We start from the raw sequence: 24,923 nt of genomic DNA, 5'->3' as shown, positions 1-24,923 counted from the left end.
TAGTATCTTACATCAATGATTAGCTTAATCCTTTCAAGGCTAAGTAGAAAAATTACTCAAAGCCGGTACATTCTTCCAAGTTTAAGCACGATTACGTTGTGCAACTTATCAGTAAATGCGTAGTAAATAAGAACCAATATGCTTCAAGGCGGTGTTTCTTAGTTTGCGTGGAATTGGATCAACTCGCTCTTGTTGTAGAGATTTTCTGAACTTACGTATTTAAAGTGTGTTATATGAAGCCGATATACATAATATATTACATCATTTAAAAAGATTTATTATAGTTAACTTCGAAATTGCAAGGAAATATTTTAATGGTTCAATATTTGTGTATCACCACGAGCAGCTCCCGGTTTATTTGCATCCTTTAAGCAAAATAACGAGAAGGAAATGCGCTCAAGTATGCCACCCGGTCGGCGGACCGGGACGAGTAAGTCTCAACCGGGGCCATGAAGGCCCCGTGCCAGGGCCTAATGCCCTGTCCTACCCACTATAACCATCCTCGGGTTTCCACTATGCTGCCGAGTGGTGAAGTTAGGGCATGAAACCGCGAACCACCAGCGGCAGCCGCCGTAATGCAGCTGAATACATGGAAAGCGTGCCTAGTGCTCGCCTTACTCCTCATCCTCCATGTGCGAATGTGAGTACCTCCCCAGAGTCCACCACTGGAGGCTGACAGCTTCGCTGACGCCTTGCGGTGGATAAGATGGTCGGCTCTGCCGCTGTAAAACATTTGGAAACTCTGAGGCAATTCACACGGTCCATCCTAACACCAACCAAAGACGTACCAGGAGCAGCCACACGGCATCCCTCCCACTAGTCTTAGCCATGACCGACGAGCACCTGACGTGCACCCTGGACTAAGCTGCCTCTAACACTTGCTTATGCAATATATATTCATTCGTGAGGTATGTAATATATGTAAGGTTATATGGTTTAAATAAAGACCACTTAGCTAAAAGGATATGTTTCTATAATTTATTAATAAAAATAATACATACATTGTTTAAATTATTAAAAATATGCATTTTGACAAATATCTTTTTAAACTGAGTAAATAAAACAACATTTTAGTTATCTTTATACATATTTTGTGGATAATTGTATATTATTATATATCTCGCTTATAGTATATATATTTACTTTAATTATAACTAAATAATTAATAAAAAGCATTATTTTTAAAGGCACTAATTAACCATATCAGGATTGATACAAGTTACTTTTGAAGTATTAGTAAACTAATCTATCACTGAAATATTATGACTTAAGTTTATTTGTCAATTTTAGTAGTTATTTACTTTTGTCACAAATCATAGTTAAAGTAATAATGCCGTCTCTCCAAATCCCTTATTTCAACAATGTCAGTCTTCAGTCGTAGTTTCAGTATCTCCCTCCAAATAGCTTCCCTATGTTCTTTGTTAGTTATTCCCATTCTAAGTAATGTGTTGTCATTTATGCGGACCAATGCTCTGCCTGTTATATCATGCTGGAACAAAAAGTTTTTATTAAATTAGTATTTTGCAGAACCTAATTTAGCTGGCTTAGCACAAGGATTTTCCAAAAGTTCACACATAGAAGCTCACTAGACTAAATGTGTAATAGCACCAGTATCCTGATATCTGAACATTTTTTGTCAGTAATTTGTTTTGTTATTTTTTTTCCATGGTGTAACTTAAAATGTTGCATAATGAATGCCTAAGGTACTTTATAGTTTATGTTTTATTTTAGTAAGTTAAATCTTCTAAACATACTATCTACAATAAGGGCAATATACAGGATTGCTGTGCAATGCATTTGAAATTAGTTGCACTCACTATTGTCTCATCCTCATAAAGATAGGCAGGATAATACAATAGCATGGTGCAGGAACAACAGTCATGTTTTTTTCTATTTTACGACTACTTTCAAAACCAGACTTAGACTTTTCCGCTTACCAATACCGTCTGAGGTAGATCTTAGGGATTACAGTCTTGTAAGCTGTTCTCTACGCTGATTAAGCAGTCACAGATATGAGGGATACAAAAAAGTGAATATTTCATCCTAGCAAATTGGCAAAAATTGGCCATTTGACTACAGTACAATTTTTGTACCCAGAACATTTGTTATTAAATTGCTGTTACCTCATGAAATCTCTCCCAGTACAAATTATAGTAATCGCTACAGTGACGTCGTAACCACTTCTGTACGTCTGCTTCCGTCCACAAGTATACAGCTTTTGGACGAGTAGTTTTAGTCTAAAATTTTTAAATAGTGTTAAATATTTATACAAAGTAATATACAATGTATTTCAATGATAAAACTCATTAATACTGTGAATTGAAATTTGTGTTATAACCTTTGATTTATTGGAATTTAAACTGGAATCTTCAACCATTTTAAAACTTTTTAGGCTACATTAAGCAGATGAAGAAATAATACGATCATAAATTAATTCTAATATTATTTTGCTTTTATGTAAAATATTTAGTGTTTAATGGTGTTTAATGTTTATTTACAAGTTTAATGTCACATTTGAAAGATTACAGAAAGCACAGATTATATACTATAAAGATATGTAACTGAAAAATTACTATTTTAATAATAACCTAATTTCATATATATATTTTTAGTGGATGAATATAAAAAATATGTTTAAATTAAAATGTTCTTTCTGATTTTCTATCTGTAATTTCGTAACGACAGAATTATAGTCTGTTTTGCTTGCAGAGATGACGGCATCTGTCAAAATGGTAGAATTATAGAATCAGTGGGTGAATACTGAATTTGTCAGTTGTTAAAAATTGTTTTAAAAATTGTGTTGTTTAAGATTGTGCCAAAAATAATGTTTAATTAAATAAATATGGCTCAAAATTTGCAGAAGAAGCCCTCAAAGGGTATATTGAAAACATCTAGGAGTATTGACAATCAGGATGGGACGCCTTCAACTAGTAAACGAGCGAAGGAACAGAGATTTGATGAATTGAATATAATGGAAACATTTCATCCACCTAATAAGGATTACGGGCATATGAAAGTAGACGAACCAAAAACGCCTTACTCCGAACCCATAGATGGTGACTTAGAGCCAGTCGACGAGTTGGATGCGAATATTTTGGCAGCGAAATTAGCAGCGAGTATGAATAAGCCCCCTAAATGTGTAGAGGCATGTGACAGTGACGAAGAGGAAGAATCTGAGGAAGCACGGCAAAAACGGCTAGAATTTGAAAAGAAGAGAAAAATACATTATAATGAATTTCAGGTAATGTTTAATATTTTTATCTCTTTTCGAGCCTTACTTCGTGTGTCTAATTTGAATGGAAATTTGTAATGCTTGAATCGCAAATAAACTAATTTAAGAAGGGTAATATGTTGGTGTTGTATTGTTATACAAATACATATGAAAAGTAATTTTGCCTGTTAAAAGTATTAGCTTAATAAAATTGCACTTGTATGTTATCTATATTATTTATACACTTGAGTTTTATCAGATATTACGTTTCGATGTTTTATTAGTAATTACTGATTGCTGATTATTTAATAAATGATATAAGATGAGTTCTAGCTTGATAATATCAATATATTAAAAACCTAACAATATTGTATGGGTAAAATCCTACAGTTACCCTTTCCCTCATAAATAATACTAAATATTTAAGGTTGGTATTTACTTCTCTCATCAATGCTTAATAACAGTCTCCTTATTTTAAAAAGGCTACAAAAATAATGAGGCATATCACTCAACACGGGATAATATATAGGATAGAATTTAAAGGAGTTAGTATTTGTCCACTGTCAGGCAAAACATATTTAAATTTTTATTGCAATAACTTGGTAGAAAGTATAACTACTAATTTTCTTATTACTTAATTCTTCATATGTTTTATATACCTAATTCTTAATAATGATTTAAAGTTTTGTTATTTTGTATTATGACCATTGTTTTGTTTCTTTTGTATTACAACTGTTGTATTTTAATCTTTGACAAATTAAAAAATACACTAATAGAATAGTATAAATATGTTTAAAAAGAGCTACTTATACATCAGTTGGTAAGCAGTCTGTTGAATACCAAATTATTTGAAATAAAAAATATAATTTTTACCAAAAATTATTTGGAGTTGATTTAAAATAATATTTTATGGAATTGAAACATAAATATAGATTTGATGATAAAATATGTTTTGCATAAATAAATTTTGAAAATGTTTTTCAGGCCTTGCAGCTTGCTCGGCAATTAATGGCCCAGGAGGAGGAAGAGGAGGATGAAGACAAAGCTGAATCGACAGCCACTTGACTGCGTCAGCTGCTTCTATAAAACGCTAAGTGTTCCAGCTGGTTAGTTTTTAATGTTCTAAGTGTTCATTTATATACATTAATGTTAATTTATTTATAACAGATGTTTTGTGGTCAGTATATATTAATGTTAACCAAAGGTGTTTAATTTTTCTTCATGATTCTCATCTCATGCTCTGAAGGAAAACATTGTGAATAAATCTACATGTATTGAATGATAATCTGCCACAAACATATTCACCAGTCTATATTGGACTGCTGGTTTAAAGTACTCTCTTCAAAGATAAGAGAGAGGCACTCAGTACTGTAGCGCACAACTAAGGTTTTTTTTATTTTATTTTATTGTGGAATCATGTTATCATTTTGTTTTAATATTGAAATACACTAAATGATTCACTTCATTAATGTCCATAGTGATTAATGATTTGATTATAGATATAAACTATTTATATAACTGAAATAATGTATAGATTAAAATAAATTTTTATTTTTACATGAGTCTGAAATTAGATAAGTAAATGGCCATTGTAAAGTTAAATTTTATCTTTATCTTTCTTTTAATGGAAAATTAAAAAGTGTTATATTACTTAGCTTAGTAATAAAGTAATAGTTTATGTCATGGTGGTATAAATTAAAATTCTGTCAAATCTGTATCTAGAAATATGTAGTGGAATATTGTGTGAAAAATTTAAATTGGTTTCAAATAATCTTCAAATTATACCCTCGAAATGACACAATGTGCAGCTATCATCCCACAGTCACTGGGACAAAATCGTCTTACGCTATAAATATATAAGATAGCAGACATTTGGCTAGCAGCGGTACTCTTTCAATTGTTTTTTGTCTGTAATTTAGAGCAGTAAAACATCATACTGTAAAATAGCAATATGACTCATTCATATAAAGTTATATGGCAGTGTTAACTATTTAACTGGTCTAGTAACTAGCTTGCAGCTGTACTGCAGGAAATTGTCAGTTTTACTCTCCCCTAGCATGGGAAGAACATAGTTATTGGTGATTTCGATTTTTATTCCCATTTGTTTATCATACTGAGAAAACACGGTCAGTGCATATCTAATAGCGAGTATGCACTATAAAATATAATAAACTATCAATTGTTTTTAATAGATATGTGATATCCAAAGAGTTTTGCCTATAAATTGGCTGTAAAGGCAAAAAATCGCTAAGAAGAATTTACCTTATTAATATTAATGATAAACATAATTTCCTTTTCAGGGTTCGAGGGTATGACTTCCGGCTTAGCAGACAATATGATGGGACAAATTGTTAATTATTGCCCTAGGCATCCAGTGTTCCTGTACGGCTGTAACAAAATCATAAGTGCTTGCTATTTTATAGTTGATTATGAATATTTATGAAGATCAAGCCCACTAGCGTTTTATCCTTTTAAAAATCATATTTACTTTACCTTATCATTTAGTCAGATAAGTATGATTGCTATTGATATCTCATATTTTTATTAGAAGCTAGCTGTGTACCCTGGTTTTGGCCGCTTTAAATCTTCCAAATTATAGCAATAAGATTGAAAGATTGGGGTCATAGTGTATCAAATCAGTCAGACCATATAATTTAGTAATGCTTTTCATATTAGTTTGGTAAATCCTGAGGTCAGTGTGTTCAGCAATACAATTTCCAGCATAGAATATAGATTATAATAAACATTTATATCTGTTTGTAAATATGACAGTCTTCTCTCAAGATGGAGCTTGATCTTCATTTAATTTCATAGCATATTTTTTTACTATTGTGTATTGTAATTGAGTTAAATTAAATGAACACTAAGCATGAATAAAGTAACAAATAAATCAAAGTAAATTGGCAATAACCGTAATTTTAAATATTCAAGTTTTAATCGTGATCACAATTTATTTTGTTTTTTTTTTTATTGCCATTTAGCTGTCCCGTCGAGAGACGAAATCATCAGGTAATAAAAATAAAATGATCTCGGCTAAAATCCGAATGGAAGTTATAATAAATAAATATAGAGAAGTTTGAAGTAATTTTTTTTTTGTGATGAATTTTAAAAGTGAAATATCAAGTCGTAATGCATTCTTTAATACGTACATAAATTATATACAAGATGCGTCAGTCATTGTGTTCATACTTAGAGACTTGTAACATAATATTGTTAAAGAGACTTAGTATTGATATGCTCTTGCATAGTGTTGATTATATTCATAATTTATGTGTAGTATAACCTTGCTATGAAGTAATGGATGTGGGAATAACACAATCGTCTCTTAGTCACCATTCTCACGTTTACTAATGAATACCGATGTCATCGCGTGGTTGAGGATACTTCATATCGTTTTATTTTAACAATTGAATGCCATAAATATTTTTATTATTTACAAATATTTGTCTATGGTGTTTTGTCTATATAACAAAGGAAATAAAAATTTAATTCCTTCAACGTTTTATATTTCGAATACAATCACAATTCCTTGCTCAGATTATTCACATAGCATTAAAGTTAGGCAAAAAGCTAATTGTGTATGTAAAAAAATAATCTAATCTGAGAATAAAAAAAATATTGATAAAAAATTTCGATATAAATCTATATTAAGTAGAAAGAACTTTAGTCTTAACACTAGATACTACTAATTAACTCTAATACAATTTGTACGATATTAAATGAAACGTACGTGTATACGCATTCCATACGACGTGGAACCTTTTTTACGTCACACAAAAAATCGTCAATAATAACTATCCATTGAAATATTTTTCTGTTCATGTTCGTATTTCTGAAATTGTTCATAAAATCTATTTAAAAATAACATAGGCTTTAAACCTATGTGGGGTTGGTTGAAATCTACATTATTAATCTCCACTATATTCTTTGCATTGACATTTATATAACATCTTGGAACAAATTGTATTGGAGTTGTCTTTATGCTTAAAAGTTTCGAATTTATATTATAAAAAAATCTATCTTGGAAAATATTTTCTTATGCCATAAAACGCTATAAGTGTTTAGGAATAGTCGCAAAACGAATTGATGTTCTTTCTAGTATATTATAGATAATAGATTTGCTAGAATTATTAATGATTTTATTTGCTTTAATGCTGATAGGGTTCACGATTTTTTAATATAATAAAATTATAAATATGGCATTCATGTAGGCAACACCACTATAAAAATAAATTATTAAACTAACAAAATGTTAAATACGTTGAACTATATCGTCACTGTTTGTTTTTTTTAAATGGCAATATCTATACACTTTACATTTTTAGTAATATACTATGTGTTGGTCAGAAATAGGAGTCCTGATTAAGTTATTTTAAGTAAGTTATTTATTCGTTAAGCCCTTAAAAGCTTACATTCCTTCGCTTAAATTGCAATAAGCTTCCGACTTCTATAGTGTCACAGACTGAAACGAGGGCTTCGTTTTCTGACCAGAGACAAATTAGCAATATAGAGAAGTATTGAGTATCGATGTACAGACACCAAAAAACAGTTTTGCCCTAGAGTATTTTACACGAAATGCATTTTGGATTAGTCAGAGCTTAGAAAGGACTGTCAATTCTTTATATAGTATTAACCTTACTAATAAACAATGTATAAACATATACAATCTTTTACAGAATGTCTTTTGCATGCCAACGTCAAAGTACAGATGACAGAAAATTACTGTGCAACGTTTATTAGTAAGGTCGATTATAATAGATTATGTATAAAACAGTTATAACTAATATTACAGCACTTTATTTGTATTGAGACAATATTTTGAGTTTTGTAATACGATATAGAATAAGGACATAACATCGAGTCGTCTTATTTATTTGCGAGTGTGTTATTTTATTTTTCTATCGGTACCTTTTTTTAAATTTATTACTGTTTCTAGACAAAAATAAACAATATTAATGTTTCATTGTATTAATATATAATGAGACTAATTATAATTTGTTTATATTTTAAACTTCTTAGCGTGATACTTATATATAATGCCTTTTTATTCCCGATTTTTAACATTTCTTTCATATATATGTGTGAGTGAAAATTGTTTATTTTGTCTTGTCAACGTAGAGTGTAGATTGCTAATATTGGATTATTTTTGATACATAATTGTTATTGATCACTTAAGAGAGAGTATAAGAGACCTAAATTGTTAAATTAACATAGAATTATATTAAAAAATATATATTGTTGAAGTGCCAGATATGATTAATTATTATTATTATCGTAATAAAAACTATCATATTTATTATCACGCGTCGTCTTATTACAGAACTATTAAATAAAATATTTGACGCTTTATCTTTCTCGCTTCATTAACTGTTGTGTATATTTGATTTGTCAATATGTAGTCCATCGTCTACGAGGCCTGTTACATCAGGTATAATCTATTCAGCATACTATATTGAAACATTCTTAGATGAGATTCTGGAATCTAATCAACAGGCTCAGTCAGTCAGTTATTTGACAAATTGTAGGGCTTGCATTGCAGATAGTCTTAATATCACCTGATGTACATTCTATTAAGCCTTTGACATGGTATCTTGCTTTTATTTTTAACATTTAGATCATTAACATTTAAATAACTAAATTCACAATTGACCTTAAGCATAGTCTTCAAAGCGTTCAAAAGTTAAAAACATTGTAATGATCTTACGATACTCATTTCTCTTTTTCTATCATCATTGATTTTCCATTCATAAGAAGAAGACAGCATTGCTTAACTAAATGTCATGCAATATTTATATGTAAAGCTGATGTCGTTATTGATTGAGACTAATGCAAAAATTATAATGCCTTGGTAATTGGTTCAATTATAGGTACGCACAAATCTATGATAAACTATATAATTTAAATTTATGAAATGAAAAATCGGTAATTTATAAAGACATTACGAAGAAAAGGGTACATTTCAATTTGTTCATTTATTTTGTAAAACCTTACCACATAGCTGTATTAAAATTTGTTATTTTACTCAAATAAATTCTACTTTGAAATTGTGTTTACACGAAAGTGTAAAAAAGTTTTTCTTCAAATATGTGTATTTTGTAAATAGTAATAAAATTGTATGATACAGTGTTAGTTTATTTAAACCCCAAACTTCCCACAATGCGAACTGTATCGTACAGTCACATACTTTTTCTATGAAATTGTTGAGATATTGTAAACCTTATTTGCCGTGGCAATTCGTTGGTCCATTTCTGCTAGTGCTGTTTTGCGAAAGGAGCAACACTTGTAGGAAGTGTGATCAAGTGTGATTATAGTTGAAAAAATAAATATTTTTAAATTTGAAGGATATCAATATATTATTTAAATTGTGAAGTTTTGTTAGCCTATTGGTGTGGCTATGCCAATGTGGTCGCATGAGCGATAATCCAATGAAGCCGCGACGGACCACAGATATACATACCTACTCTTATTTCACAATACCTTTGGGAGGAGGGTTCTCATAAAATTTAAAAAACAAATGGAAGGGAAAGTTATCTTAGATTTTGGCACAAGTGTTTAAAACTGCATTATTTTTAAGGGGACCCAACGAATTTGGATCGCCCCTATGTTATCATTTCTGTCGAATGGTTAGAAGCTAAATTATTTTTATCTCTACCCGCTCTTGGTTCTTTCGTGAGAATGAAATGTCTAGAAGACCTTTGATTTCTTTTATGTCTCGTATGTATATACCTAGATTTAACATGCATTTTTTTATCTTTGTATGTGATATTTTCTTTGTTCTGATGTAAATATTATTTATTTTACTCAAGAAGTTAAGAATAGCCAGTAGTCATGCGAAAATGATTTAAACCTATGGCTCCTTTATTTTTTCACAAAGCCAAAATCAAAGCAATTATTTTTTAAATATTTTATCAATAAAGAGAGTAATCTAAAGGATCCACCTGTAGATAAATTTAAAAAGAAGTAAGCTGAAGCTTCTTTATAGTAATTCTTTATTTATTTTTACGACATATTATTGTAATCAGTGTATATTATGATTTTAAAAATGGTTATTTACTAACGAAACTTGAAAATAATACTTAATTTATTTATAAATCAATAAATAATAATGCATTTTTTCAAATGTTTCTCACGTGACATAAAACGCTCCTGATTGGCCGGGCTTATGATGAAGTCAGTTTCTTGTAAACCTTGCTTTTCTACTTTATATACCACATATTAAAATACCGAAAAGTGACGTCACCGACCCCATCGCAGCGCCTTATTGTCGAAGTACCGTTTACGGATTTACATAGGAATAGTGGCGTAGCTATCGTAGGGCAGGTGGCGCATTGGACCATGGCCCCGGAGTTCAGGGGGCCCTCTAAACTAAACCTTAAGCTTTGAAACCTAGAAAAACACGACCCTGCGCACAAGATTTCTTATTTGGTGTGTAAAAGAGTGACTAAAACCCTCACCCTCTTGGTGAGTATCAGGACTAACAGTCCAACACGTACTTTATATGATAAAGTAAGTAACATGTAATCTTTAAAGGGGTTAAGTGTTAAACGGGGACTAAAAAACAATATCGCTTTCTGTAATTTGTTTTTAATAAAGGGTTTCTAAATAATCCCCTTTTTTATTGTCTACCGTAATAATCTTGATCATATAACATCAACATTTTTTTCATTTCAATCACTATTAAAATTACTGCGCTTATGACGTCCCAGAATAGGATTTCAATAATTTATAAAATAATAAAAAAATATTAACATAGATTTGAAATAAAAAAAATAGAATTTATTTTTTCCTGTATATTAATGTCGATTTCAAAATATATTTTAAGAAAAACTAAGAATGCGTAAAAATATTTGGAAACAGTAAACTGTAAAGGAACGTTTACGTTTTTAAATGGCGGTGGCGCTTGTGTTGTTCTGTTGTGACTGTTGTATTTTGTTTGAAAAAACGTCGTCTTGACGACAGGTATACTGACTTTTATGAATTATTACAGTGTTGATTTTAATATGAATTTATTAAATTATGGATGAGAGTCAAAAAGATTTGTCGCAGTCGTCAGAATTCAAGGTAAGATAACATTTTTCTAGTCCTATGAAAGTTACGTCTAATAAGAGCGCGAATTATATTTTTACTGGAAAAGGAATCGCATTTAAAATTCTTTACGTATTTGAAACACAACTTTTAATCGCTTGTGTCGAGTATTTATAATTTAACATTAATCATTTAATTCAATTATACGCTTCTACTCTCTTCGAGTGTGTTTCGCAATACAGGAATTCTGTAGTTTTATTTATATTTTCGTATATTTTTAGAATGTCCTTCCGGATGTCGTTCATTCACAGCAAATCCCCACGCTAGAAACACTAGAAGACGTCGATGTAAACGAGACGACGCATGCGACGCAGGAAGAACAAAACACTCAAGATGCTGAGGATGTCAGTGGGACTGAGTCGATATCGGAACACATACCTTTTAAAGTGGAATACTCAATTACTGAGTCGGAACCTGGCCAGTCAGAATCTCATAACTTACTTAAAATCGAATCGAATAGTGAAAACATATCGAAACATAATTCTTTAAGCATTCCTTTATCAAACCACGAGATTTTAGCGAGCCCTAATCAGCAAGAAATTAGCCAACACAGTTCTTGGAATCTAGATGTAAACCAATCTGATATTCATATAAGTGAAGAAAGCCCAGTGATACTGGCTCTCTCCTCCGATACCTCTAAGGATGCACAAAAAAGTAAATCACCATTATCAGATAAACATGAAACACCCGAGGAATCTCCAAGAAGTGAGTATATTGATTCCCTAAATGATAATTCTAAAAACCAGTCAAGTGAAAGTAAAAATGACAGTAACAGAGAAAAATGTAATATATCCATTGATAATGAACCACAATCACTAGGACACAGCTCTGGATCGGAAGAGATAATAAAATTAGATATAAGGGGTCAAGCTGCCCCGAGATTCCCTTTACAATCTGCTAAAATAATTTTCGGACCACCACCTGATGGTAGTACAATTATTGGTCCAAATTTGGAGCCATTACCCATGTTTCACAACTTATTGTCTCCTTGTCTAGTTGTTGCAAATGACGAGGTTAAAGTTGAGGAAGTTTTCGAAGATAAACCACCATCGCCCAAGAAGGAAACTTTGGAATTATCTTTAACACCATCAGCGAGCTCTGCAAGTGATAAAATAGAGCAGGATGTTTTAGTTGAGGAATTAACAGTTGAAGATGAGGTTAAAGAACAGATTAAAGATGGAACAGGGACGGTCCCACCAAAATCTTTTGCTCCGGATGACACAATGTCTTTCAGTACACTGAGCACGGACTATAAGACAATTTGTGAAGAATATCACACAAAGGTATTAATTAGCTTCAGAGAGTTGGTGCCTGTGGCTAGTCGGAGTATTAATGGTTCTTTGCATGTTGTATGCCATTGATAATTGCATGTTATGTTCACAAATATTTCATGAATAAAATAAGAATAAATTGTTTATGTTAATTAATTCATAATATTATGAAAAAATATTTAAAATAAATGTTTTTAAAAGAGAATTTATGTTGTTTGCATGTCATCTGCATGTAGTCTGTGCATGTTTTGTATAATTTATAATAAATTATTTTATGGTAAATTCATCACTAATATTATTGCAATATATATAAACCAATACACACCTTTGCACTTTTGTTTTGTATTTATTATTAATCTACCTTACTGGCATGATAAAGTACCAATTGTTATTGGAATAAAATATGATTTTAATTAATTAAATTAATACTAACAAAATATGAATGAAACTGACACTAAAATTCATATCTTAGCCTCCTGAAATGTTTGAAAAAAAAAAACAAACTGTCATTAAAGTCATAAACATATTTGTGACAAGTTGTGACAATATTTCAATTTTTATATTTACTTTATTTCATATTATAATTCTTATCCAATGACGTCATTTGAATTAAAAGCAAGTTTATTATATGCTTTTTATTTCAGCTTTTTATGTGTACATACGTTTTATCAGCTTGTCTGTCCTTTCAGCTTGTGCACTTGGAAGAGGCTATATCCCACCGCGACCAACTAATCGAAGAACTAACGGTATCGTTGCAGCGATCACTTCGCGAGCGAGACGACCTCAAACACGACAATGAGCACCTCACGAATGAAGTACAAAACCTACAGCACCTCGCGGCCGAACGATCGCACTCTGACCATGACACTATAAAGGCACAGCTATCCGACTTCATGAAGTACCAAAACATGTTGAAAGACGACAGCACGAAGTTTTACTCAGCTCTCATGAGCGGAACGGCGTCCCTCCAAAGCTCCAACGGCGAGAAAGATATGGACCGGGAGGAGATCACAGTCAACTACTCGAAATCCGATCTGCGATCGTCGGGATCGTCGGAAGAATTTCAAACGGGCTTCGAGAATAAACTGACGCTGCTGTTGAATAAGTTCGAGGGATATATAGAAGAGAATTTGAGGAACAAACTACGCGAGAGTCTGATTCAAGTGCTCTGCGACGAAATCGGTAAAATGAGGGTCGAATACGATACAGATGTTAAAGAGGTGGAGACGCAAATCAAACGAGACAAGCTGGCTTACACGATAGAGACCCGTAAGCTCAGGGAGCTGCTGGCCTCCGTGAAGGCGGGCAACGTAGACATCGACGAATTGAGACTCGAACTAAATATTAAGCACGAAAAAGAAATGGAGAACCTGAGGACGTATTTCGAAAAGAAGTGCTCGGATATGGAACGGAGGTGAGTTGTATTTCGAATGTAAGAGATAAATAAATGGTCACTTAAAATGTAATGTATGTATGTAGTTTGTTACTAATATCTTTTCTTTTGTTACGCTGACCAGGAATAAAAGGTAAGTTGATGATTTAATTTTATTGGAATAGCAAAGCTACTCAATTGCTTGACTCTGGTCATATTAATAAATACCGCTTAATTTTTTAGTTGTAATGATAAACCATCTGATATAAGATGCTATATTCCATTTACCTTTACATGGCGGTAGAATCAAAATCATTGACGTGTGAGGTTCCCAGACCCACACATGGCATAGTTCTGTTAACAGCAGCCGCGGTGCGAGTAACTGACCTGATTGTTATGCTAGCTACTCGGAGGAGGTGTGGCGCGACCGCGCGTGCGCGTCGTGTTCCAGCTCGCCCGAGCCCGCGCCGGAGCCCCCCGCCGACGCCCCCGCCGACCCGGCCGCCGGCGACGCCGCACGCCCGCCCGTGCAGGTAGGCTCGACGTCGCGGAGACAACCATTAAGCACTATCCGAGAACAATCACTCACCAATTGGTCTTCCACTATCTTATGTTTTCGTCACGTTATAATCGACGATATATATTAAACTGTTATACTTAAGGAGGCATTTTTCCCGAGGTGGATGAGATTTATTTTACATATAACAGTTGTATCTGGATGCGCCAGCTGACTCGTTGAAGTAAGATATATAGGTTTGGATAAAATAAAAAGTAAAGTATTACAGATATATTATATGCATGAATCACTAAAATTTATAAATAATTTTCTTGAACGGTTTGACTCCATAGCCAAGATTTAACAACGTCAGTGCAGTCTTATTTTTAATCTACTGTATGTTGAAAATATGAGATCACCTAAAGCATCTCGTTTGTATCGTATATACTGGCTTACCGAAGGAACAAGTATATCTGCTATTAAAAATCTTTAGATAGATAGACGATGGTAAGCAAACAATTAACTGTATACAACGCCATCTATTAACAATATAATTATGTTAATTCATACTAATATGTTACATTATCCACCGACAGACAACGAATCTCGCGGAAAACACTTTGAAACAGGCGAACAAGAAGCTGGAAAAACAGCTGGAAGATATTAAAGCTGAACATATTACATACATAAACGAGCTGCACGCGAGACATAAGGAAACAATTGCTTCACTGGAAGAACAGGTACAGTTGCTACACAAATAACTTGTTTCTGAAATTATGAGAATAAAAAAAATTATATAGTTGATTCGAATGGTATTATCTATACATATAATAAAATTGTAGTGTCTATTTGTAATATTAAAATATACCAAAATAACATTTTTGTCTGTCTGTCTTTTTGTTCCGGCTATTCTCTGGAACGGCTGGACCGATTTTGACGGGAATTTCACTGGCAGATAACTGATATAAAATGGAGTAACAAGTAACAGTAGGCTACAATATATTTTTTTGCTAAATTCAAACGCGTACAAGGTCGCGGGCACAGCTAGTTTAACATTTAGTTTTTCTTAAACTCGGTTTAAAAAATATCCCAAACAATTACAATACTTATTAACCTTGGACGTTTATACAATCTGTCCAGAGATGTTTTAGGGAATAAGAGTATAATATTATTCTGGAAACAAAACACGGTGCATTACGAAAAATTGAAAAAAAATGTACCGACTTTTCTCTTCAGATAACAGAATTAAAAGCGCACATACAGACAGCGGAAAATACGGAGGGGAACGTTCCACTGTACCAGCAGGACATCGACCTTGAACTGGAAAAGGTCAGTAGCGCTTACAGTCTTGTCATGAGTGTGGTGACCCTGCATCTTACGGCACATTACGATTGTACACTCAACTGCAGAATATTGCTTAACTACTTTATAAACTACGAATTATTTGAATATAGCTGCATATATACATAGTTAGTAATTATTCTTCTGTTGACTGTACTAACGATTTCTTTGAAGGTACTTCCGATACTAAAATGTCTTCACTGTAAATATGTACAATATAATTTAACAAACTGTCCCACATGAAAGCTTATTCTAAATTCTTTGGTGTTAAATTCTATACAAATATATCTTCCCTTTCAGTAACGTCTGTACAAAGGTAAACAAAACGTATAAAAGGTACTTGAAATATTTAAAAAATGTATTTAAATCTTATTCGAGCGGTTCTCAAACTGTATTCAAAGAGAATATTCTGGAAAATTCAAGTATTTTTGTTTTGTTGATTAATCAAATCGCTTTTCAAAACGCTTAGTAAATATGTCATTGAAAGAGCTTTGAGAACCGCTGCGTTGTTCTATATACAAGTGACGTTTATAATGAATCAGTCATAACGAAGGTTAACAATTTATATTATATCTTATTTAATTATCTATATTTTTGTAAAAATATTATGTTGTTATCAAAAAATCCTGATAATCGAAAGTCATAATAGAATATGTTATTTTAAATTAAAGTTGTCGTTTCGAGAGTTAGTCGTCATCATAAAATACCCTTAGTGTTAATATCTCACAACTTGATGAGAGTTATGAAATAAAAAGAAAAATGTCATAAAATTATTTTAGGGAGTTGTAATTTTTTCTAAGGGACTCTAAATACATTCCAATTGAAAATAGATGTTTTTGTTTCGAAAAAATCAAAATGTTATTGTGTGTATATGTATTTATTATTTGAAGTCGTATTGTTCATCCTGTTGTTTGCTATAATTGAAGCTAACAACGACGATGTTCTACATAGGTCATTATAGTTACTAGTAATTGTTCCCTGAGGGGTTAGACAAAGTTCATTCGACGATTGTCGTAGTGATTATTCAATTTTTCAAACCTTGGAGATATTAACTATATTAATATTATTAATATGAAAGTAACTCTGTCTGTTTGTCTGTCGCTCTTTCTCGATCAAACCGCTGAACCGAATTTGATGAAATTTGCTGTGAAGCATAGGCTACTTTTTTGCCCCACACCCTAAAACGCGAGCGACTACTAGTATGTATATATAATTTCTAGGCATTATAGATACTTTGACAAACGACACCGACAATCGCCAAGTAACTCAGCAGTCTAGGCCCGCAGGACATTTGTCATTAGACTCATAAAATTATTAAAACTATATATATATTTTTGATTATACTTGACTTTCGCTACGACTGGTGTTTCGGATTAAAATCAGCATCGATGTTTTTAAGCTGTTTTGTTTACATTTGTACAGATTGTATTAAAACGAATTGTAAATAGTTTCATCTCCAACGAGCCGATCATAAACGTTACCGATGCGGTGCATTGCGCGTTCGGACGGCGCGGTCGTTTCTGGTGGGCTCGGCGGCGCGCGATGCATGTCGAATGCGACTAACGGCCCGTGTGTGACTAACGTGTGACGCGCAGGCGGCGGCGCGGCGCGACGAGCGCGTGCGGCGCGACGTGCTGCGACACATGCAGGACCAGCTGCAGGTAACGCGCACACACACGCGCTCACGCACACACCTCTATACACACACGCACACAAGCACACAGCTCTATACACACACACGCACACACATATCCTATAATCCCAATTGAACAAAGTGCCTTCGACTTGGAAATCATCTTCACGACAAACGGTAGATGTCCAACAAAACAAATTTAAATATTTCCTTAAAAATGAGCTTGTTTTTCTTGCTTTTTATGATTGTAGAATGTTATAAATGTGGTAGAGATTGCAAAATCTCCTAATATTTATTAATATTTTATATATATCTATAAAATTCTGTTTCTCCTTTATTAATCAATATGATAATGTCTTGGTTTAACCATATTCTTGCAATATGTAGCTAAACAACCAACTAGTGCGGAGTGGCATTGTTCACTCAATGTAAATATAATTTTAGTTTTAAGGTGTATGAAAGCATGCAAACTCTAAAACAAATTTTAAATATATTTATTTTTATTCAAAAAAAAAGGGCATTTTCGCACAAGCGAACATGCCGCCCTGGTTGAGAATTCTTAGGAGGTTACGAAAATAGAATATAATAAACTTAAAACTTAATTAAATCTTAATTAATCACAGGTCTATGACTTAATTAGAACAACCTTTTGCGATTTTTGACGTAGGATATGCCAGAATGACATTGCATTGTCCAACAGACTTTATATCTAAATGAAGTCTAGTTCTAACAGATTCGTTCTGAGCAAATTCCATCAATACGTGCGAAAAATCATCAGGTGCTTTACAGGGCACATACAATGCAAACTTATTGCATTGTATGTGCCCAGACCGAAGCCGCAGAATTAATTTCGTTTCATTAAAATTTATGTTACTATTCTCAATCCAAGGATATCTGCATGGATGAGGCTGGATCGTACCGTTTCCCTTCAAAACGTATAAATCTTTCGCCCTTTTTAAATTTTAAATATTATTTTAAAAAAATCTCATTAAATACGTAAAAGTCAGTAAAAGAATTAAGTAGGTATAAAAAATCGGATCAACGCGAACTAGCTGATAGCTCATAAATTTTACAGTCAATATATTAAAATTTAAGTGCAAAGTGATGACCGGCGTACCGATGTAGCGTAAACAGTACGAATTGGGGTGCCATCATATTTTGGTAATAAGTTTTCAGCACGAATTGGGATGCGAGAATTGCGCACGAGAGTCTTGACCCATTTCTTTTAAATTGTATGATAATATTCAATGAGGTCGAGTAAATATGGTGATCGTAGTGTTGTGTAAATCTTGTGTTGTATATCAGGTTAATATCGATAGGATTTGAAAATGATATTAAAAAAATCTTCTGTACTTACTGAATGCCTTTTAAATAGTTGAATTGATTTGCTTATATTTTTTCTGTTTAAGAGAGGTCTATCTCTATTTGTTTTCGATTGAACCCGGTAGGTGGCGTTTTGTATGAAGTTAGTATATAATTATATAAAGGGGAAGAGCTTTTTTTGTTCGCTCTGTGGAATATTCGAGATAGATTTTTTTAAAAAAAAAAAACGTTGCATAGTTTATTTGTTAAGATAGGTTTTTTAGTTTATAATCTGGATGTTTGTCATATTATTTTTGTAAAGGTCTTACTTTTCCATTATACATATATGAGGGATACATCTATAAGGTTTACCTATTCGACGCGTTACAGAGTCATTTGAACTATAATTCGATTCGATGTATCTTCAAACCACCGGTTCGTTCCACCCGGAACACTTAATGTTGCCAAGCGGATCGAGGCCGTGTAGCCTAATGTCGCTCGCTGACACCTAGGCAAGTGTTACGACGGATTACATTAAAACTAGCAAAATATTTACACACTGAGATCCATAATTGTCTGAAGCTAAATTGTTTTTCATTTCCCTTTAAAAGGCAGTTCATAGAAAAATAAGATTTACCTAAAATCGTGTTAAAAATTAATCTTGTTTTGTAAACTTAAACTTCCCATGACTACCCTTCGTCTCGTTTATATATACAAGTCCTATTGCTTCATTCCTTTACCGTTTGCATGGTCCCTATCGGCTTAGGTTTTGAAGGTTTCTGTTGACTTCCACGCAGGATATATTATTTTAAATAAATGTATTTAACTAACATGACTTTGTGTTTTTAAATGTTAAAAAAGAATAACTACTGAGTTTCTTGCCGGTTCTTATCGGTAGAATCTACTTTCCGAACCGGTGGTAGCTTCACTTAATTGTGAAATGACGATTTAAGAGTGCTTGTAAAAGCCTACTTGAATAAAGTTTATTCTGATTTGATTTGATTTGAGTATCACTATCTCGCTCTACTTATGGGAGCGTTAGCATAAAAATATTCGCGGTCACTTTTTACATGTGAAGTAAACTTGTATCACAATCACACATGACGGTGAATATTGATGCAATATACAGTCATTTTCAGATGATGCGTATTTTCTTGTCCTGAAGCTAATTTACTTATATAGATCGGAAATATACACCGGATGGGCGTTGGGCGCCTTTTTTGTTTGCATTTCCCTGGATCGCGCCGAAATTTTTATTACTTGTTAATGTCGTTACTAAATTTAATAGATCCGGTGTTAGAGTGATATATAATTATTATAAAATAACATCTTAATGCCCAAAACATAATATGGTATTAATGAGCTGATGATCAAATATATGCATGTAAATCACTTTGGTATAATGTTCCATGATTAAATATAATGTTAAGCTGTTACCGCTATAGAAATGAGATACTATTGAGAAGATTTGGAACCATTTTCTCTCTCGCTGGAATAACGCATTACGCGTTTCCCTTGAAGTGAGGAGATATGTGAGACTCGTCGGTGTTCATGACCGCTAGTGCGTTCTCGTACACCGGGGTACCAAATAAAATTCAATGGTAATCTTTCCTCCTTTGGTGGTCGCCACAAGGTCGTTTTCGCATGCTGCCGCAAAGCAGAATTTAAAAATCTAGGTACCCAAATGGAAAGAACAACAAAATTTGTCCATGTATATAAAAAAAACAAACCAATTTCATTAAAGTTCACAATTAATCGTTTTTGAAACCGGCATTATTTAAACATCACCACTGCTTCGAAAAGCAGCCTTCAGTGGTAGAAACGGCAAGACACTGGCATATCAACACTTAATATTTTTGTTTAGCTTACGTCCTTAATATCAAATATTTAATTTCATTCATCTCTTCTATGTTATGAATGAAAGTTTCCATTAATTTTATATAACGTCTAGTACTCAGTGATGACGTACGCTTCGGTGAGTGGATGGCGTACCTTAGTCTCGCCTTAAGCCTACGCTTGTAGTTTGGACAGGCGCCAGTGTCGAAAAAGTTCACCATTATTAAAATTGAGGTTCCCTTCGCCGTCCGATCGCTGAAATAGACCAAGGTCCGTTTTACTTTAGTTGTTGTGACGATTCCGTTTTGTATGTTTCATACACTTTCAAAGTCACGCTGTCTGAGATAAATACAGATTTTTTTTAAATATTGTGGATAATATTTGCCATATTTTATTGTTTATAAGTTTTGTGTTGTTCGTTATTGTGAGTGATTAAAATGTGATAAAGTTATGCCCGATAATAATCTTCATTCATATTCAAATCGAGTAAGACTTATTTTTTAGATTATCAACATTTTTAATGTGTACGCTAATGTGCTTTATGTATGTTCTAATATTGTTTGGTAATTAGTCATTAGTTAACAGAAGTTTAACATAACTAATTAAAAAATTAACAATTTTGTTTTCGTTTAAATATACTGTATGAGTCATATCTTTCGATTTTTCCCTATCGTTACTGATAGCAGTCAAATGCAAAATGCTACTCAAATCAATCAAACAATGTATAAAACTGTATGAATTATATATATTATATAGAAATAATATATATGATATAGAAATATTCTATATAACATTAAGATAAAATGACCTATTCTGTTATAGATAGTTAAAAGATGTGTAGTTAAAATTTTGAATATTAATTGGCATGTAGTCGAAATTTTTGGAACAGAATATTTTTTTTTTCTAGTGCATAATAACGGCATAGTACGTTTAGAACTGATCATTTCCCTCCTTTTGTAATCATGTTTTATCCAATGACTGCTGTCCCCGAGTTAATATATAGGTTAAATACTTATGTTCATTTCGTTCAATTATTTAGATACTCGAACGAATCGTTAGCGATTAAATTACATGAGCTGATTTTGAATGAATTGCACGTTTAATTCTCAGATTAAACATTATATATGTTTATCTCAACTTATATCTAATTTTAGTGCTGTTCCATTCGCTCATCGGCAAAGTGAACGCACTCGTTTTGAAATACAGTCGACATGAGCTGGCACTCTGCCAAAAACAAGTGACATTTTTCGCATGACTGACCTCGTTTTTGACCGCGCTGTCTCGAAACAATATTTTTTTCTAGGATAGACCTACTCTTGATAAGTTAATATATAATAAGTTCTTTTCTCTATCTTCTGTTTTCTTTTAATTCATATTCTATCTTGCTACTTCGCTTATGGACTTTTTAGTCTCATATAAGTCAATTATTTTATTTACAGTAAAATGAATGACAGTTTTTAAAATGGTCTTAATAAAATGCATCAGGATAATATGAAAAATAAGACAGTGTCTTCCTGAATTCATAAGGTAGATAATTATCAATAGGGCGAAGTATTTTTCATGTATTACGCGATATCTTTATATAATCACGTGGGAAAGCTTTGTCGAACAGCGCGTTTATTTATATAAATATATTAGGAAAATAATAAATAATATAAATTTGTACATTTATTTCTATTAATTCAGACATTCTGTTCAAGTATTAAAAATGTAATTAAAGTTTGTTTGACAAACTTAATTTACAATATACTTGGCGAAAATTATGTTAATTGCAATACCGAGCTAACCAAATTATTAAAAAAAAGTTTTTATTTATTCTCTTTATATTCATTTTTTCTCGAATCGATGTAAGATAAAACTGTACTATGAAAACCATACCAAGTAATCTAGGCGTTATAGTTAAGTACTTAAAAACTTTTCAAATATAAATCTTTCTATATAAACATAACATAACTTTATTAGGATGAGTTTTAAATGATTGAATATTATAAACAAGATGAATCCAAAATAGGTAGCTCACAAAATAAACACAGTCACTGATATTGTAGAATTAACAAGTTGAATCACGATCGTCGATGATCGACAGTCTATTAACATTCTATACACATGACTCTTGCGTATTTCAATACACGAAATAAACCTCCATATCAAACATCAATTTAGTTTTATATCACTTAGTGGCAAGGCTTTGTGCAAGCCCGCCTGGGTACGTACCACCCACTCATCAGATATTCTACCGCTAAACAACAACAGTACGCAGTATTGTTGTGTTCCGGTTGAGGGTGAGTGAGCCAGTTTAACTACAAGCACAAGGGACATAGCATCTTAGTTCCCAAGGTTGGTGGCGCATTGACGATACAAGGAATAGTTAATATTTCTTACAGCGTCATTGTCTATGGGTGATGGTGACCACTTACCGTCAGGTGGCCCATATGCCCTTCCGTCAACCTATTCCATGAAATATATATAATTCATAGTAAAACTCCCACTGATGTATTTAAGTAAGGCATATGTTATCATGCATATGAACAGCGTGGTTTTATAAGCTCTCAAGTCTTCAAAAGGAGTGTAGGATGTAGCCTCGTAGGAGGACATATGCAGGCTGTTACTTTACTTATTTTGAAATATGCATACACAACGTTAATCTATTAAATTAATAGAAAAGTTAAAAGATAGGGTTTTTACCATTACCTATAAAAACGGCAAAAAAATGATGTCCAATGTATTATGTATTATTTTTTCTGGTTTTAGTATTTGTTGTTATAGCGACAACAGAAATAAATAACCTGTAAAAAATCCAAGTAAATAATAATGACGATCTGTGAGATATAGCCTGGTGATATAATCAATTTACCATTTTCAAAATTTAAAAAGATTATTAAGACTAAAGTAATAAATAAATCATATTATTCATCCATCATAGGACACTAATTACAGTAAATAACAGCATTTTAAATCTGTTTATTTCGAAATAGCAACTATGCGAGTTTCTTGCCGTTCTTTGTCGCTAGAAGCTGCTTTCCGAAACGGTGGTAGTATTTAATTATTGACGATTCAAAAACGCTTTATTGTGAAGTTTCCTTGAATAAAATTGATTTGATTTGATTTGATTTGATTTGATGGACAGACAGATGTACGATCTGAAAATACTAAGTCTTAGTGATAGGGTTTTATCGTTTCAATTTGCTTACGGAACCCTAAAAAAAAGTACTTTCTCCAATATTTTCCAATTTGTCACGTTTCTATTAGAATGTTTTTATTTATAAACACGAATCAAAATAAACTCGTTAACAAATTAATATGTTAGCCAAAACTAATTTGTTAATTAGAACAAACATTAAAATTAAGTTCGTGTAATTAACGACTTCTTTATTTCTATGATCATAAGGTTCATTATTATTTATTATGAATTTGTTTGTTTTCATCACAATCGGCCGCTGATAATGGGTGGTGGGGGTCAAGCGATCTATACTAAGTTATATATTCCTTACACATTCAGTTGGATTGTATTTACATAAGTGACAATTATTTATTTTGTTGTAATAAGAAATTGAAGTTCTGTGAGTGAATAAGTGGATTTGATTGTGGAATGGCTGACATTATTGTAAGTACTGAAGCTTTGCTTATTTCTTGTGAATTAAACTGACTAAGCAGGATCGGATTAACTGTGTCAGGGCATCTAGTAAATGTCTCGAGACCTCTTGATCCTTAACTAACTTCCTCAAAGATACATATATTTCCTATCACAACACTAACGTTATATGTTATCACGATTATGATATTTTTGCTATATCAATTGGTAAGGTAAGGTAAATCAATTGGAGTAATCATGCCTTGCATGCCTTACATGATCATGCCTTACATGTTTACACAAATAGGGCACATATTTATCTATAACAATTTAATTAATGAATTTTAATTCCTAATAGTTTACTTTTTGGCCTGTCTTGAAACTTCTAGTCATTGCGGGGTTCCTAGGCAGTAGTGTAATGTAGGTAACATTGCCTGCTTAATAGATAATCCGGTCCCCTTTAAGTTTAATGCTATTGATAACCCTATTCATATACTGGATATTCTCACAGCTGTATATAATTACTTCGTTACTAGGCAGTCTGTGTTTATCTATATTTAACTTATATGTATCTGAAACAGACGTATATAATAATGTTAATATAGATTGAAGTGTAATTTGTTTTAATATACTTGATAAACTATAGAAGATATAAGTGTATGCAGTAATTTAAATATACATTGCATGTAATCTTTAATTTTCAAAAATAAAAACAAACATATGAGCCAAAATCGTTGATTAACTAAGCAAGATTTGTATTTTAAATGTTGAAAAACAGTAATTACTCAGTTACTTGTCGGATCTT

At 32.3% G+C, this 24,923-nt stretch overlaps 3 protein-coding genes across 3 annotated transcripts in view; 2 read left to right on the top strand and 1 right to left on the bottom strand.

Moving 5' to 3' along the window:
• Nucleotides 1-1,076: 1,076 nt before the first annotated feature.
• On the bottom strand, nt 1,077-2,485 carry LOC124536639 (protein aveugle). Its single transcript, XM_047113167.1, has 3 exons — nt 2,339-2,485; nt 2,124-2,237; nt 1,077-1,489 (listed from the first exon to the last, which is right to left on the bottom strand). The coding sequence occupies exons 1-3, from the start codon at nt 2,375-2,377 to the stop codon at nt 1,307-1,309; spliced, it is 336 nt and encodes a 111-aa protein (XP_046969123.1). The 5' UTR covers nt 2,378-2,485; the 3' UTR covers nt 1,077-1,306.
• Nucleotides 2,486-2,752: 267 nt separating this feature from the next.
• LOC124536638 (protein phosphatase inhibitor 2-like) lies at nt 2,753-6,940 on the top strand. Its single transcript, XM_047113166.1, has 3 exons — nt 2,753-3,241; nt 4,196-4,317; nt 5,512-6,940. The coding sequence occupies exons 1-2, from the start codon at nt 2,843-2,845 to the stop codon at nt 4,274-4,276; spliced, it is 480 nt and encodes a 159-aa protein (XP_046969122.1). The 5' UTR covers nt 2,753-2,842; the 3' UTR covers nt 4,277-4,317; nt 5,512-6,940.
• Nucleotides 6,941-11,106: 4,166 nt separating this feature from the next.
• LOC124537023 (pericentrin-like) overlaps nt 11,107-24,923 on the top strand; it is a 60,720-nt gene continuing 46,903 nt past the window's right edge. The window contains exons 1-7 of the mRNA XM_047113732.1: nt 11,107-11,272; nt 11,518-12,579; nt 13,257-13,981; nt 14,343-14,472; nt 15,032-15,175; nt 15,672-15,764; nt 17,372-17,437. Coding sequence (XP_046969688.1) covers nt 11,228-11,272; nt 11,518-12,579; nt 13,257-13,981; nt 14,343-14,472; nt 15,032-15,175; nt 15,672-15,764; nt 17,372-17,437 — 2,265 coding nt within the window. The 5' untranslated portion in view covers nt 11,107-11,227. The remainder of the gene's footprint in view (nt 11,273-11,517; nt 12,580-13,256; nt 13,982-14,342; nt 14,473-15,031; nt 15,176-15,671; nt 15,765-17,371; nt 17,438-24,923) is intronic.

Source organism: Vanessa cardui, chromosome 17 (assembly GCF_905220365.1).
Source record: "Vanessa cardui chromosome 17, ilVanCard2.1, whole genome shotgun sequence".
NCBI lineage: Eukaryota > Metazoa > Arthropoda > Insecta > Lepidoptera > Nymphalidae > Vanessa > Vanessa cardui.
This window is presented reverse-complemented; position numbering and strand designations above follow the sequence as displayed.